Raw genomic sequence first — 12290 nt, forward strand, 5'->3', positions numbered from 1 at the left:
TTTGGAGAGAAGGATATGACATACATTAAATACAACAAAAGGGAAGGAGCAAAACATTAACAGTAAAGTTAAGAAATCCCAAATGATTCAAGATTATCTTCTTTGACCCCACCCTACAATCTCAACATTTTCCTCCACACCAGACACATAACTGAATATTCCAGGCCAATCTTTCAACCTTCCTGATCCCTAAATATGTTATGCCCCTGGCTCAAAACTTTCTACCCTTTTCTGTGTTTGTAGTTCCCTCATCATCCTTCTGCAATATGTAGGTCAGATGAAGCCATCCCTGGCTCCACAGACAAAATTACTGTGGCCCTCCCCACATTGATTGAGGCTGTGAAAGAACAGAGACCATTTCTTTGCCATCATTTACCAAAAGGAGTCTAGAACAGGACCCAACACACTGCAGGTGTTGGATAAATATTTAGCAGGTGATGATACTCCAATTACATTTTAAAACCATCACATTAATTATTCCATTGCATTTGGTCTATTTCTTCAGGGAGACTGTGAGCCCACAGTGGACATTCTAGTGGGGACTGAAGAGAGCATTACAAGTGCTCAGCCTGGGGGCTGAGTGTGAACTAGGATCCTTGCAATCATGACATGGAAGGTGGAATCCAAGACCAGTCTTTTTTTTTTTTTTTTTAAGATTTATTTATTTGTTTGTTTATTTGTTTATCCAAGCACTGGGTACAGTCAGAAGCGCAGGAGGGTGAGAGAATTCACCAGAGCCAGAGCGGGGAGCAGAGCAGGCAGAAGGACCGAAGTACACTGCTGAGGGGAGCAGCGGGCGGCAGGAGAGGTCTGCACGCCATGTGGGACCCTCCTCCGGTGGCCGGGGAGCAGCCGGGGATCGAACCGGCTCTGCAGAGGCTGCGGGCAGCTTCGCAACCCAGCGCTCAACCACTGCGCCATCGGGGAGGCCCCCAAGACCATTCTTGATGGGAGTCACACTTAAATGAAATTGGAAGAAAAGGAGGGACAAGTCTGAAAATAAATCTTTTGCCAAGTCTTGATCAAAGACTGCGTATCTCCCAGCCTGAGAATTCATGGAGACACGGTGTGGTGCCAGCATGAAACAACTCTTGTGAACCAACTTAAAACTTCAGGAACTTTAGAAGCTAATTAATGGCTGTTCAACACAGCCATTATTAAAAATTAAGTTATGGACATTTCATTTAAATAAGTTACATTTAAAAGGAAATACGCACTCAAAATGAAAATTTCGAATCATTTTACTGCACATTACTACTATATGTAACATAAAGTAATTTGTATTATGTTGTGTATTAAATGTTACACTATATCATCATACTACCTATGCATTTGAGGTTATTTACATATAGGTATGCATATGGTGGAATACTATACTCACATTGGACTACTTCTGCATTCACTGATGGCAACTTGGTAGTATAAAATTAGACATGGTGGGAAGATTTACAGCAACCAGCAAATGCTACTAATCAGGGCTTACATATTTATTTGTTTGTTCCCAGGAAGCCAGTAGTTAAATATTTACTAGCACAGTCATGAATATCTGACTTCCAAACATTGTTTATCTGTAGAAATATCTGGGATGTTGTTTGTCTACACTACTGCTAGAAAATTTCCTGATTGCTTTTTTAAGATAACGCTTGAATTTTCTGCTAACTTTAATAAATATTAGTAATCTTGGAAGGAAGGGTGCTCTCCTAAGCTTTGAAAAGGAGATAAATGTCTCAATATTCTTTTCTATGTAGCCATCGTTAGCAGTTCTATTCAGCTGTGTTTCCTGTTGGCAAAGCAATAATTTTAAAAAAGTGCATCAGTCACACATGTTGATTTGCCCCAAAGAGGAAAAAGAACTACATTTATATTTAATGTCATTAGCAGAAACACCATTGGTTGTCCCTACGTTGTGGACTTCCCATTAACTTTTGCTAAATGTATATTAGAATCTCTTATACTGCCCAACCTCCATCCCAGCTCTGGAGTTTGCATGATTTAGACAGACAGTTCTAGTTGTTGCTCCAGCTTCCTAGGGGGAAGACAATTGTCTGCTGAAGTATGAAGTTTGGAGAGAATGTTCAAGAAAGTTTTATTTCCCTCAGGGAAGTAGGCAGTTTCTTCAAACACACAGTTTACTTCAAGAAATATCTCCTCTATGTCTTCCTTACAAGGCTTTAGATCTTCTAAAAGTTTAAGAGAAAGCTTGTTCAATCTCAAAAATCTGTATGTCCTCCAAATCCTATCCAGAGAGAAGCTTTAGATGATTTAAAGAAGAAACCAATACAGCAACTTCATAAATCAAAAAGTTACTTCATGGAAAAACAGGACGGCTCACTGGAATAATTTGAGTCTAATCCTTCAGTTGGTAGAGTGGTGCCCTAGAGTAAGCATGAGGCTGGGGCATTGATGAGGCTGTTAGGTTAAAACATCAACATATATGCAAAAAGCACACATTACTGACAGCTCTGGTTGGAAGTGTAACACTTGTGAAAACCAGCAGTGTTCTAAAGTAAACATCGGTGAGTCTATAAAACCTATCTTCTTTAAGAAGCAGAGGACACATGTGGAAATGGTGAATCCTGGCTGCACTCACTCCTTGATGGAGCTGGAAGGGATCATGCTTAGCGAAATAAGCCAGAAAGAAAAAGAAAAATACCGGATGATCTCACTCATAGCAGGAATCTAGAAGACTTAAATAAGGGACCAGGAAAAAGAATAACCATAAGAAAGAAAAAAAATCAAAATCAACAAACAACTATGAACCAGAGACACACTTTGGGGGGGGGGCAGGGTAAGTAGGGATTGGGGTCAAAATCAAGGGGCTGCAATTGTGTGGGGAATATAAAAATAAAAAATAAATTTTTAAAAAAACCTCCTCCAAAAAAAAAAAAAAAAAAAAAAACCAGTTCCCTGGACCAATCACCCGATCAAATGAAGACAATCTGATTGGCTTAGGGAAAAAACTCCATGGAATATGGAATGTGCATGATAAAGAAATTTCAGATTCCTCAGCTAGAAACACTTCCTGGGAGGAGGGACCACAGAAAAGAAGACAAGGTTATGAAACTATTGTCACAGACTTCTTTTTAATATGAGGTATGGCTAGTATAAAAGCAAACATATAATACATTAAATATATATCTAATAATTTAATTTATATTACATTAAATATATATATATCCCTCCCAGATTCTGTAAAGTCTCCTTGAATACCATATCATACACCCACTACAATTCATGTACCAGTCGTCAGTGATCAAAAGTCCTTCATTTGGAATTGCTTAGGAGGTGTGCACCTGTACTTCTGAATCATATACAGTGTTGTTAACATACATTACTTTAAATAAAAAAATAATAATACAATACCCTTAATGGAACATTCTATATTGACTCTCATCAATAGGGTTAATCTAGGTCATTTGAGGATGAATTTTAATTTTAGATTAACTAAACCTGGGGACCTTATTTCTTCTGAAACACATAGTGAATGTAAAATAATAAAGTCTTGTCCTGCTTGGTTTCTTGAGAAATGGCATGATGTAGGGGGAGAACATGACCTTTAGCTAGATTTGTATTAGAGCTCAGCTCCTTCTCTCCTGGTTATGTGACCTTGGTCAGTTAACTTACATTCCAGATGCTCATTTTCTTCTCACTAAGATGTCATAGTGGTGATGCTAATATTACAGGGTGTTGGGGTCAGGCAGTATACCTACAAATGCAAGTGTGCTAACCAAAGAATACCTTGCAAAGGTCCTCCATCCCCACATACTTAACTTTTAGATGTATTCTGATAGCAGTTTCCAAAGAAGGACGCAGAAATATTTTAAGCAATGTTACCAAATTGAAATAAATGAATAACACCCAAAGGTACAACTTTGAGGAGTATACTCATTTGGATATCTAAGCTCTGGTTTATTTGCTGAAAATACTATGGGGACTATTTAACCCTGGGGTACAAGATTAAAAACAGCAGCAGCAACATCTACCATATGTTGCATGTCTACTGTGTACACCACACTCACACTGATGATGTATATTAATTCATTTATGCCTCCCTAGGAACCAATGAAATACACGTTATATACTTCTACTGTACAACTGAAGAAGTAAAATCACAGAGATTAAGAAAATTTTCAAGGTCAAAAGGTGTAAAAATTAGAGCTGAAAGTTTTTTCCAGACTAAGTCAATGTTAACAGAATTATCGAAAGAAAAATACTTGTTATAATTCTTCCTTTCCAACAAAGAGTTATAGTATATTACAACTAGGAAAGACACAGGAGACAAGGCATGAGTGAGCAAAGGCAGCATGCCTCCATGGAGCTAGTCTGCAGAAGGTCATAAGAAATCCTGCTGTTCACATTCAGAATATTCAGGCTGACATTTGTATGTCATGTGCCATAATTCTGAGTGGCCTGCGGTATACACTGCTGTAACTACTTTGCTGGAATATGGTTAATAATTGAAAATGGTCTTCCCAAGTTTGTTTCCAAAGGGTCAAAGTCATGAGATTGACATCTGGCATTCAAACTTAGATTTCATTTAGTGTATTCCATCTGAATGACTCTCACTGAAGTCAAGCTTCCTAGAGCAAGATTTCAGGGATGAAGAAGAGGTAGGGACAGACATAGAGACCCAGTCATCCTGCAGTTACCAGTTAAAGTCCCAGTTGAAAGTGGAAAACAAAATATGGCCTCCAGCAGAACAAGCTTAAGAAACAGGCTGCATGATATGTGGATGGAAGGGCTGAGGCTGCCATGTAGAGGCAGCTGCTCTGTGCCCATCTGGACTTACTTCTATTATGCAACATCAAGAAAGCTCAAATGCAAGTCTCTCATTGACCTGCCCCTTGCATGTTTGCAGGCTTATGCCTGTGTCCTTAATTTTGTCTTTAAACCTGGAATGGTTGATGAAAATATCTAAATTGAACTTCATCTTTAGAATGTGATGCAGATAAAGTATTCATCTACCTGGGATCAGAGTGGCATATACCCAGTCCCAGAACTGGAAAAGCTTGTTGATTCTTCTGAAAGGAACAATGTGCAGAAACACAGAACAAATATAAAACACTTACTATGGACTAGGCACTGGAGATGCATAGATGAAGATAGCCTAAAATGCCTGCACCGTGACATTTACAGTCTACCTGGCATTTATAGGGCAATCAAAAAACATGATCACTCCATATGTCAATTAATAACAGGATGATATTTTTGGGAGTGCTAGGGTGTCGATGAGATTTGGTGGTCTCAGGTGGTATTTCTGGAAAACTAATATTTTTGCAGAGAAAAGAGTAAATCAGAGGTTCCAGCCATGCTGAGATTTCGAAGAAATCCTTGCACTTCTATTTCCTCTGCTAGGAAAGAGCCTAGTAAAGCAGGTAAAGGAGATACTAGTGTGACTACAAAATGGTGAATAAGAGGGGAAGAGGGAGAAAAGAAGGCACAATGGTAGCAGGCCAATCCCCCTACAATGGGGCAATGCAGAAGATGACTGGATCGTACTTTAAGGGATGGGGGGCATGCAGAAGACCTTGACATGAGGGTGAGGGAAAGGAAAAAATCAAATCTTCTGGGATTTTGACTTCAGGAACCAAGTGGATTAAAGTACGTTTTACTGGAAAATGAGTTGGTGGGCATTCAAAAAGTGTTGATAATTGCTTCTACTACAGGGGATTCAAGAAAGGGTCTGCTTTGGCCACACCAAATTTGAAATCCTTATTAGTAATTTATGTGGAGATGGATGTTGAGTAGACAGATGGACACAAATGTCCCATCCTGGAGGCCAGAGAGGCCAAAGCTAGAGGTTTGGAAACTTGTGAGTCATTGGTTAATAGGTAACATCTGAATTTATCTTTGTGGCTATTATTAGAGGGAGAAAAGATAAGATTATGATATGAGAGCATTTGCAAGGAAGAGCACGGTCGGAGTGAATGTGCTTGGACTGACTGTCCAAAGTAGTAATGCTTTGAGCTCTGCCAGCACCCAGCTCAACTTCTCTGGTCCTTTCCACTCCGCCTGCCAACTGAAAGTTAAATGTCTTCGGGACATGCTTCTCTGCTAGAACAGTGATCTTTCCTGTGAAAATTCTCACTTCTATCCTCCTTCTAGTTAGGCATCTTCTCATCTGGCCCAGGAACTGGGATAGTCAAGTCTGCAGGCCAGGAGATCATCTCCTCCTACCTTTAGGTCATTCCTGCCCCCATGAACTCCACCTTCACTCTCATCCCCACACAGGCAAATATCTGTTTGGGATTAGTAATGAGATGCCAAGGGACTCACCACTCAAAGTCCCAGTCTGCACAGACACAGGGTTCTGACACCACTGTTCCTGAGGACTCTCGGCCCAGGGAGCACTGAGCTCCTGGCTTGCGTTTCTTGAATATCTTCCTTTCTCCCATGACACAGGGCTCCCCCTTAAAAAGAAAGTCCTTAGTGAGAGAGGCATATAAGCATAAATAAGATGAAATGAATCAACTTCTCAATAAGAAGCATGAACCTGTTCATTCTCTTTTGGTTTCTGGAGCAATTTCATTGCCAGCAACCATTCAGGAGCTTCAAGCACATAGGGAGAACCCCACTTAATAACACACAGAAGAACCAGTTGTGAGGCTGGCCTGTCACAACTTTCCACTCAGCCTGTACTATTTACTTTGTCCTACTCTTTCTCCATACCCACAGAGAATACAAATATTTAAATCATCCTCGCTGACCCACAGGCAGTTATACAAGTTGCCCCAATGGCTTCAGCAGAAGTTCTCCTGGCACATTTCTCACATCAGCTTTCCTATAAAACTGAAGTTACCCTAACCAGCTACCTCTCTATGACAAATGACCATCCCCAAGGCCTTATTCCTAGTCAAAGGGAAAGAGAGGAGAAGGTGGTACCAACTGGAGACCCAATGGCTTTGAAGAACACAGAGGTTCCTGTGGACAGTAACAAACATCTTCCGTTGCTGGAGCTCCATACCCTAACTCCTTGCCCTTTGTCTGAGGTCCTGCTCCTGATGTCCTTAGGGCCCTTACTTTAGGCTGACTTGAGAAATGTTCTCATGCTCCCCAGTGGATGGTGAATAATCAACATGTCATCTTAGCTGCTTGTTTCTTCATGAATAGAGCTAAAACCCTAGCTTATAAGTGTCACCTTTGCCCCAGGTAACTCAGTAACCTCAAAGACTAGATCAGAATCCCAGGGGACAAGATGATCCCAAAATATCATCTGCTCCTGTTGGACTTGGGTGTATGGGTTCCTATCCCCCAAGTCGACCATTATCCATCATCCTCAGATGGCATCCTACCTTCCTTCTCCAAATAGGAAGACCCAGATATAACCAAACAGGGCTTCTGGTAGCTCCTGTCCTGGAAGCCAGGACTCCCTACCCATGTGGTCTACCTGGTTGAGCAGGTGCCAGGTCTGATAATCCTCTTTGGTGCAGCGCCGGCTGAAGATGGATTTGTAGTCTACTTTCACCAACTGCCATTCAGAGCGGAGGCTGAAGTGACCAAAAACTCTGAGGTGTTTAGGGAAGGGATGGAAGAACAAAGACAGAAATTGTCATGGTTAGTATCTAATGCACAAAGACTGACAGAGGGGTGAGCTGCAAGCTGGGCTTTACTTAGGCATCCAAAATGAGGCCTTAAAAGGCCATGGAAGAAAAAGTCCATATAACTCTGCTCAATTGACATGCCATTCACAGGGGATTCAAAACAGACTTTTTTTTTTAATTACAGAAGTATGAATGTGCTTTTCAGGAAGAATTTGAATGATAGACATTGTTAAAAGAAAAAAAAATTATTCACCTAATACTCCAAAATCCTACAGCCACGTAGACCTGTTCTTCCTATTTTGGCAGCCTTCTTGCTTCTCTTTCATGCAAGCACTGCTGCTTTATCTACTGATGTGCATGGAGGGTACTTGATTTCTTCATCAGTAAAGTAGATTGCATGCGTGTGTTAGGGTGACGTGGATTAGCTAATCTAAGTCTACCCCTGCCAATTCCAAAATTCTGAATGAATCTAAGTATGTTTTAATTGAAATGCCCATTGCTTGTTTCACATGAGTATAACCTTTTCCTGAAAAATCACAGTGGTCTCATAAAAGGAACATATATATTTATGTACAGTAAAGAAGCACACCATCTGCATGACATAGATAATCAATACTGACCTTTCCAAATCCCAGAAGTTGATAGCCCTATAAATATAAATGATCAATCCTTTCTAGAAAAATAGAAAAAAGACTGATCATCCATACTCCACTAGAGTGGCATGTCTTGTAATTACAATGCAAGGCATCTATCACAGTGATGGAAAGGGAGCACAGTCATGCCGGGAACTTACACCAGCGAAGGTCTTTCAAGGAATTGGATGGCTTCTATTTCAGCAAGACTTAATCATACTATCAGCTCTGCATTTTCTCTGCCCAACTTCAGATACTCTGATGATGACACCTAAAAGACTAACTCTATTCTTTCTGCTATCGGAAAGATGAAGATGCTTTGTGAGGGATGGTGTTGATGAAAATTGTCAAATGGGGAAAAGAAATATATTATTTAGTAAGTCACACAATAGATTCTGGAAACTTTTAATGTTCTATTGGTTAAACAGATCTTGTCTAAAAGACTAGACAGACTTTGAGGGAAACATGGAGGGTGTCTCCTTTAGTAACTATGTGATGTGTGTATGAAGCTTAGCCCAGCACTGTAGTAAAGGCAGTGGAACTATTATACCCTGCATTGTATGGCCAACATTATGTAGAACAGAGTGAACTTAATTAAATATCTTCCCACTGGGGTATCTCTCTTCTCTTGCGTCCTTTCCATGTGCACTGCTCTCCAAATTCAGTACACTTATGCCATGTCTCCAATGAGGGACTGCCATCTTCTAGTTCTGATTCATTTCAAGGAGCTATCATGAGTCAATTCATTTAAAATCTTTAACAAAACAGTTATCTCATATCAAAAATTTCTGCCTGTTTGAAGAGTGGAAGGTTTATTTGAAAGCTCATTACAAAAAGCAAAAAACAAAACAGTGGTAGAAGACTTTGAGGAATGTCTTTGTCTCGCTCTCTCTATAGCCTATCCAAATCTCCCACATTGCAATGCTGCCTCATTTAGGAGGTCTCCCCTGATTGGAATATCTTCTACATAGCAAGATATCAGTGATATTCAATGAGACATTTGTGCCTGTTCCTTATAGTTTACAACTATTTCATGGATCACAAAATACAAGTCAGGTTAATTCCATTCCTTTCTAAGAAAGGATTAGTAAGGAGACAGAAAAGGGAAATATGAGGCACATGATTTACCTGCATAACAGAAAAGTGTCTGACAGGGTCTGCCATAATAGTCTTGAAGAAAAGATGAAAAAATATGAGCCAGGTGCTAGTGAAATTATGTGGCTGAGCGGTACCTAATTAAGGTATTAAAATCAACCAGGAGGGAGGGTGAGAATCGTCAACTACAAGGTTCTACTGTCTGCGTTTTCTTGCTCATCATTTTTATTAATGACTTGAAAAGAGAAAATCATGGTCATCATCGGAAATCACATTTTTTAAATGACACAAAGCTGGAAGAAATGGTCAATATGTTTGATAGCAGAATCAGGACCCAAAAAGGTCTTGACAGGCTAAAGAAATAGGCAACAATTAATAACATGCAACATAACAGAGAGAAATGTCAGGTCCTCCCCTGGGTGATTATATAAGTATTGGATAAAAGAAGTGAGGCTTGGTGTAGCACAAGTTAAATAATGATGAAGACAATAATAGCCATTTAGGAGTTTATATATATATATATATATATATATATATATATATATATATATATATATATGATTACAATAAATGAACTTCAGATGCACCAAAAATACTCAGGATTATCTTATAATGCATGGATAGAATTTTGTTTATTATCTAGACTAAAAGAGGCACTATCCTGATTTACTCCACATTAACTAGATCACACAGGAAAACTGTGGCTAGTATAAGTATCACCATTGACCAAAATCTAAGAGTCTCAATCTAAAGTGTACATAGAGACTTTAGTGATAACAGTGGAGATTGACTTGCCTAATTTTTTAAATAGAAGTATGCATTTATTGGCAGATGTATCTTTATCTATGAAGAAACTGCATATATTTTATCAGACACTCAAAGAGGTTCATAGTTCAGAAATTTAAGAAATATTAAAAAAAAGAGAACAATTGGGATGATAGGGCCTCCCTGGTGGTGCACAGTGCTGTGAAGCTGTCTGCAGCCTCTGCAGCACGGGTTCAATCCCAGCCAGCTGGGGAGATACCCACATGGCAAAGCAGACCTCTCCTATCTCGCCCGCTGCTCCCCTCAGCAGTGTATTTCAGTCAGTCTGCCTGTTCTGTTCCCCGCTCTGTCTCTGGTGAATCCCCTCACTCTCCTGCACATCTGGCCTATACTCTGGTTCTTGTATAAATAAAAGAATCTTAAAAAAAAATGGTATGATATGCTGGGAGGAATGGTAACTTTCCCCAAAAAACATATGGCTATGTTCTATTCCCTGAAACCTATAAAGATGACCTTAATTGAACAAAGGGTTTTTGCCGATGTGAGTTAAAGATCTCAATATAAAATCACCCTGGATTTTCAGGGTGGGCCCCAAATCCAATGACATGGACCCTTATAGGAGACACAAAGAGAACCATGCAGAGAGGGGAAGGATGCTGAAGACAGTGGCCCCACAAGGAAGACCTGGGGCCACTGAAGGTGAAGTAAGCACAGATTTAACTATCCCCTCAGTCCTAGAGGGACTGAAATCTTCTGCCCTTTTGATTTTGGATTCTGGCCTTCAGATCTGTGAGAAAACAAATTTTTGTTCTTTTACGCCACCCAATTTGTGGCGATTAGCGACAGTACCCACAGGAAACAGATGATTTGATTCAAGAGTAGTGTTCATCAATCGAACCAAGAAGTGGGTAAGAACTGCGGTTAGTTAACCTGGAAATGACTCAGGAGGGGACAAGGCAAGGGAGAGAAAATCAGTAAGTGGACACTAGGGAGATCTCTGGAGTAGAAGAAATAACAAAAAATAAGTTGTGGAAGTTTACAAATTGTGTGAGTTCTTCCTAAGAGGCAAAATCGCCCACAGAGGGATATGCTTGTGAGTTAGTAAACACAGAACTTGAAGCTCAGGCTTGATCATTTTGATCATTTCCCAGGACTGACGCTGAGAAGATGCAAGTGTTATCCTGGTGCCTAACTCACCATCAGCATCTGAAAGGCCTATAGCATTTGTCTTCTCAGCCCCTGGGATATCCGTTTCTGATCTCAGAGAGCACATTTCAGGACTGACCACAAAAACAGGAACTCAGACAGCACATGTTAACTAATTCAGGATCTTCTCTTCCACAATCTTGGCAGGTAATTCCTCTCATCTATATTTCTTTGGCTTCCATCCCAGATTGCCTTACTCTGTGTTTTCCAGGTCTTTCCCCAAACTGTAAATTGATACACTAATATCTTCACATGGGAGTATGCTAGCCTTCTCTCTCATGAGGTCACTCTCTTAGGTCACAGGCCAAATTTTAAGCATTTCATGTTAGGATGATGAGTTCTATCATTTTCTCCTTGGGTGCCAACTAAGATCAGTGGGGTAAAATCCTTTGGGAACTTTCAGACATTGACACATTCCCCATCTTTCCATCCATTCTCAGTTCTGGGAAGAAAAAAATTTTACTATGGACCTTGTTGGGCTTGAGTGACTCTTGACACAGAATCTCTTTGTCATAGAAGATTTCTCCAATTTTGTTCAATATTGGATTCATTCATTGTCATCCAGTTAGAGCTTATGAAATCTGAGGAAATGACAGAAGCACATCAAACTGAGCAGAAATAAAATAAGAGCTAATTTAAATTCATCACTTTTCATAGTTACCCTTGAACAAACATTAAAATTCACATTAGAATTTATGGACGTGAGAACCCAGAAAATGAATCAGACACCATATCCATCTCTTTGGGGTGATAAACACTGACAAGGTCCACTTGGTTCTGGATTGGGAAATGAGAAAGCCCATATTTCTTCTAATGAATAATGAAAGAACCAATTTCCAACATAAAAATGCCTCATCTTCTATAAATGTTTCTCTAAATTTAGGGAGATTATCAATATAGTAGATGTTGTGGATCCATCCCAAGTGTGGTAATGTTTATTGGAACAAAATGGTTCAGACATCAATATGAAAGCTCAAAGGATGGTAGGGTTGAGGAACCAAAGACAAGAAGCATCGCTAAAAGGACAATGTGGTCCTCCATCAGATGCTAT

General features: G+C 39.8%; 1 protein-coding gene across 1 annotated transcript in view; it reads right to left on the bottom strand.

Annotated features, from left to right (window-relative positions):
- The window catches only part of SORCS3 (sortilin related VPS10 domain containing receptor 3), a gene marked incomplete at both ends in the record, with an annotated part of 526499 nt that overhangs the window by 37848 nt on the left and 476361 nt on the right, over positions 1 to 12290 (bottom strand). The window contains 2 exons of the mRNA XM_084245318.1: positions 6277 to 6410; positions 7388 to 7505. Coding sequence (XP_084101444.1) covers positions 6277 to 6410; positions 7388 to 7505 — 252 coding nt within the window. The remainder of the gene's footprint in view (positions 1 to 6276; positions 6411 to 7387; positions 7506 to 12290) is intronic.

This window comes from Talpa europaea (genome assembly GCF_964194135.1).
Source record: "Talpa europaea genome assembly, chromosome: 10".
NCBI classification, from domain to species: domain Eukaryota; kingdom Metazoa; phylum Chordata; class Mammalia; order Eulipotyphla; family Talpidae; genus Talpa; species Talpa europaea.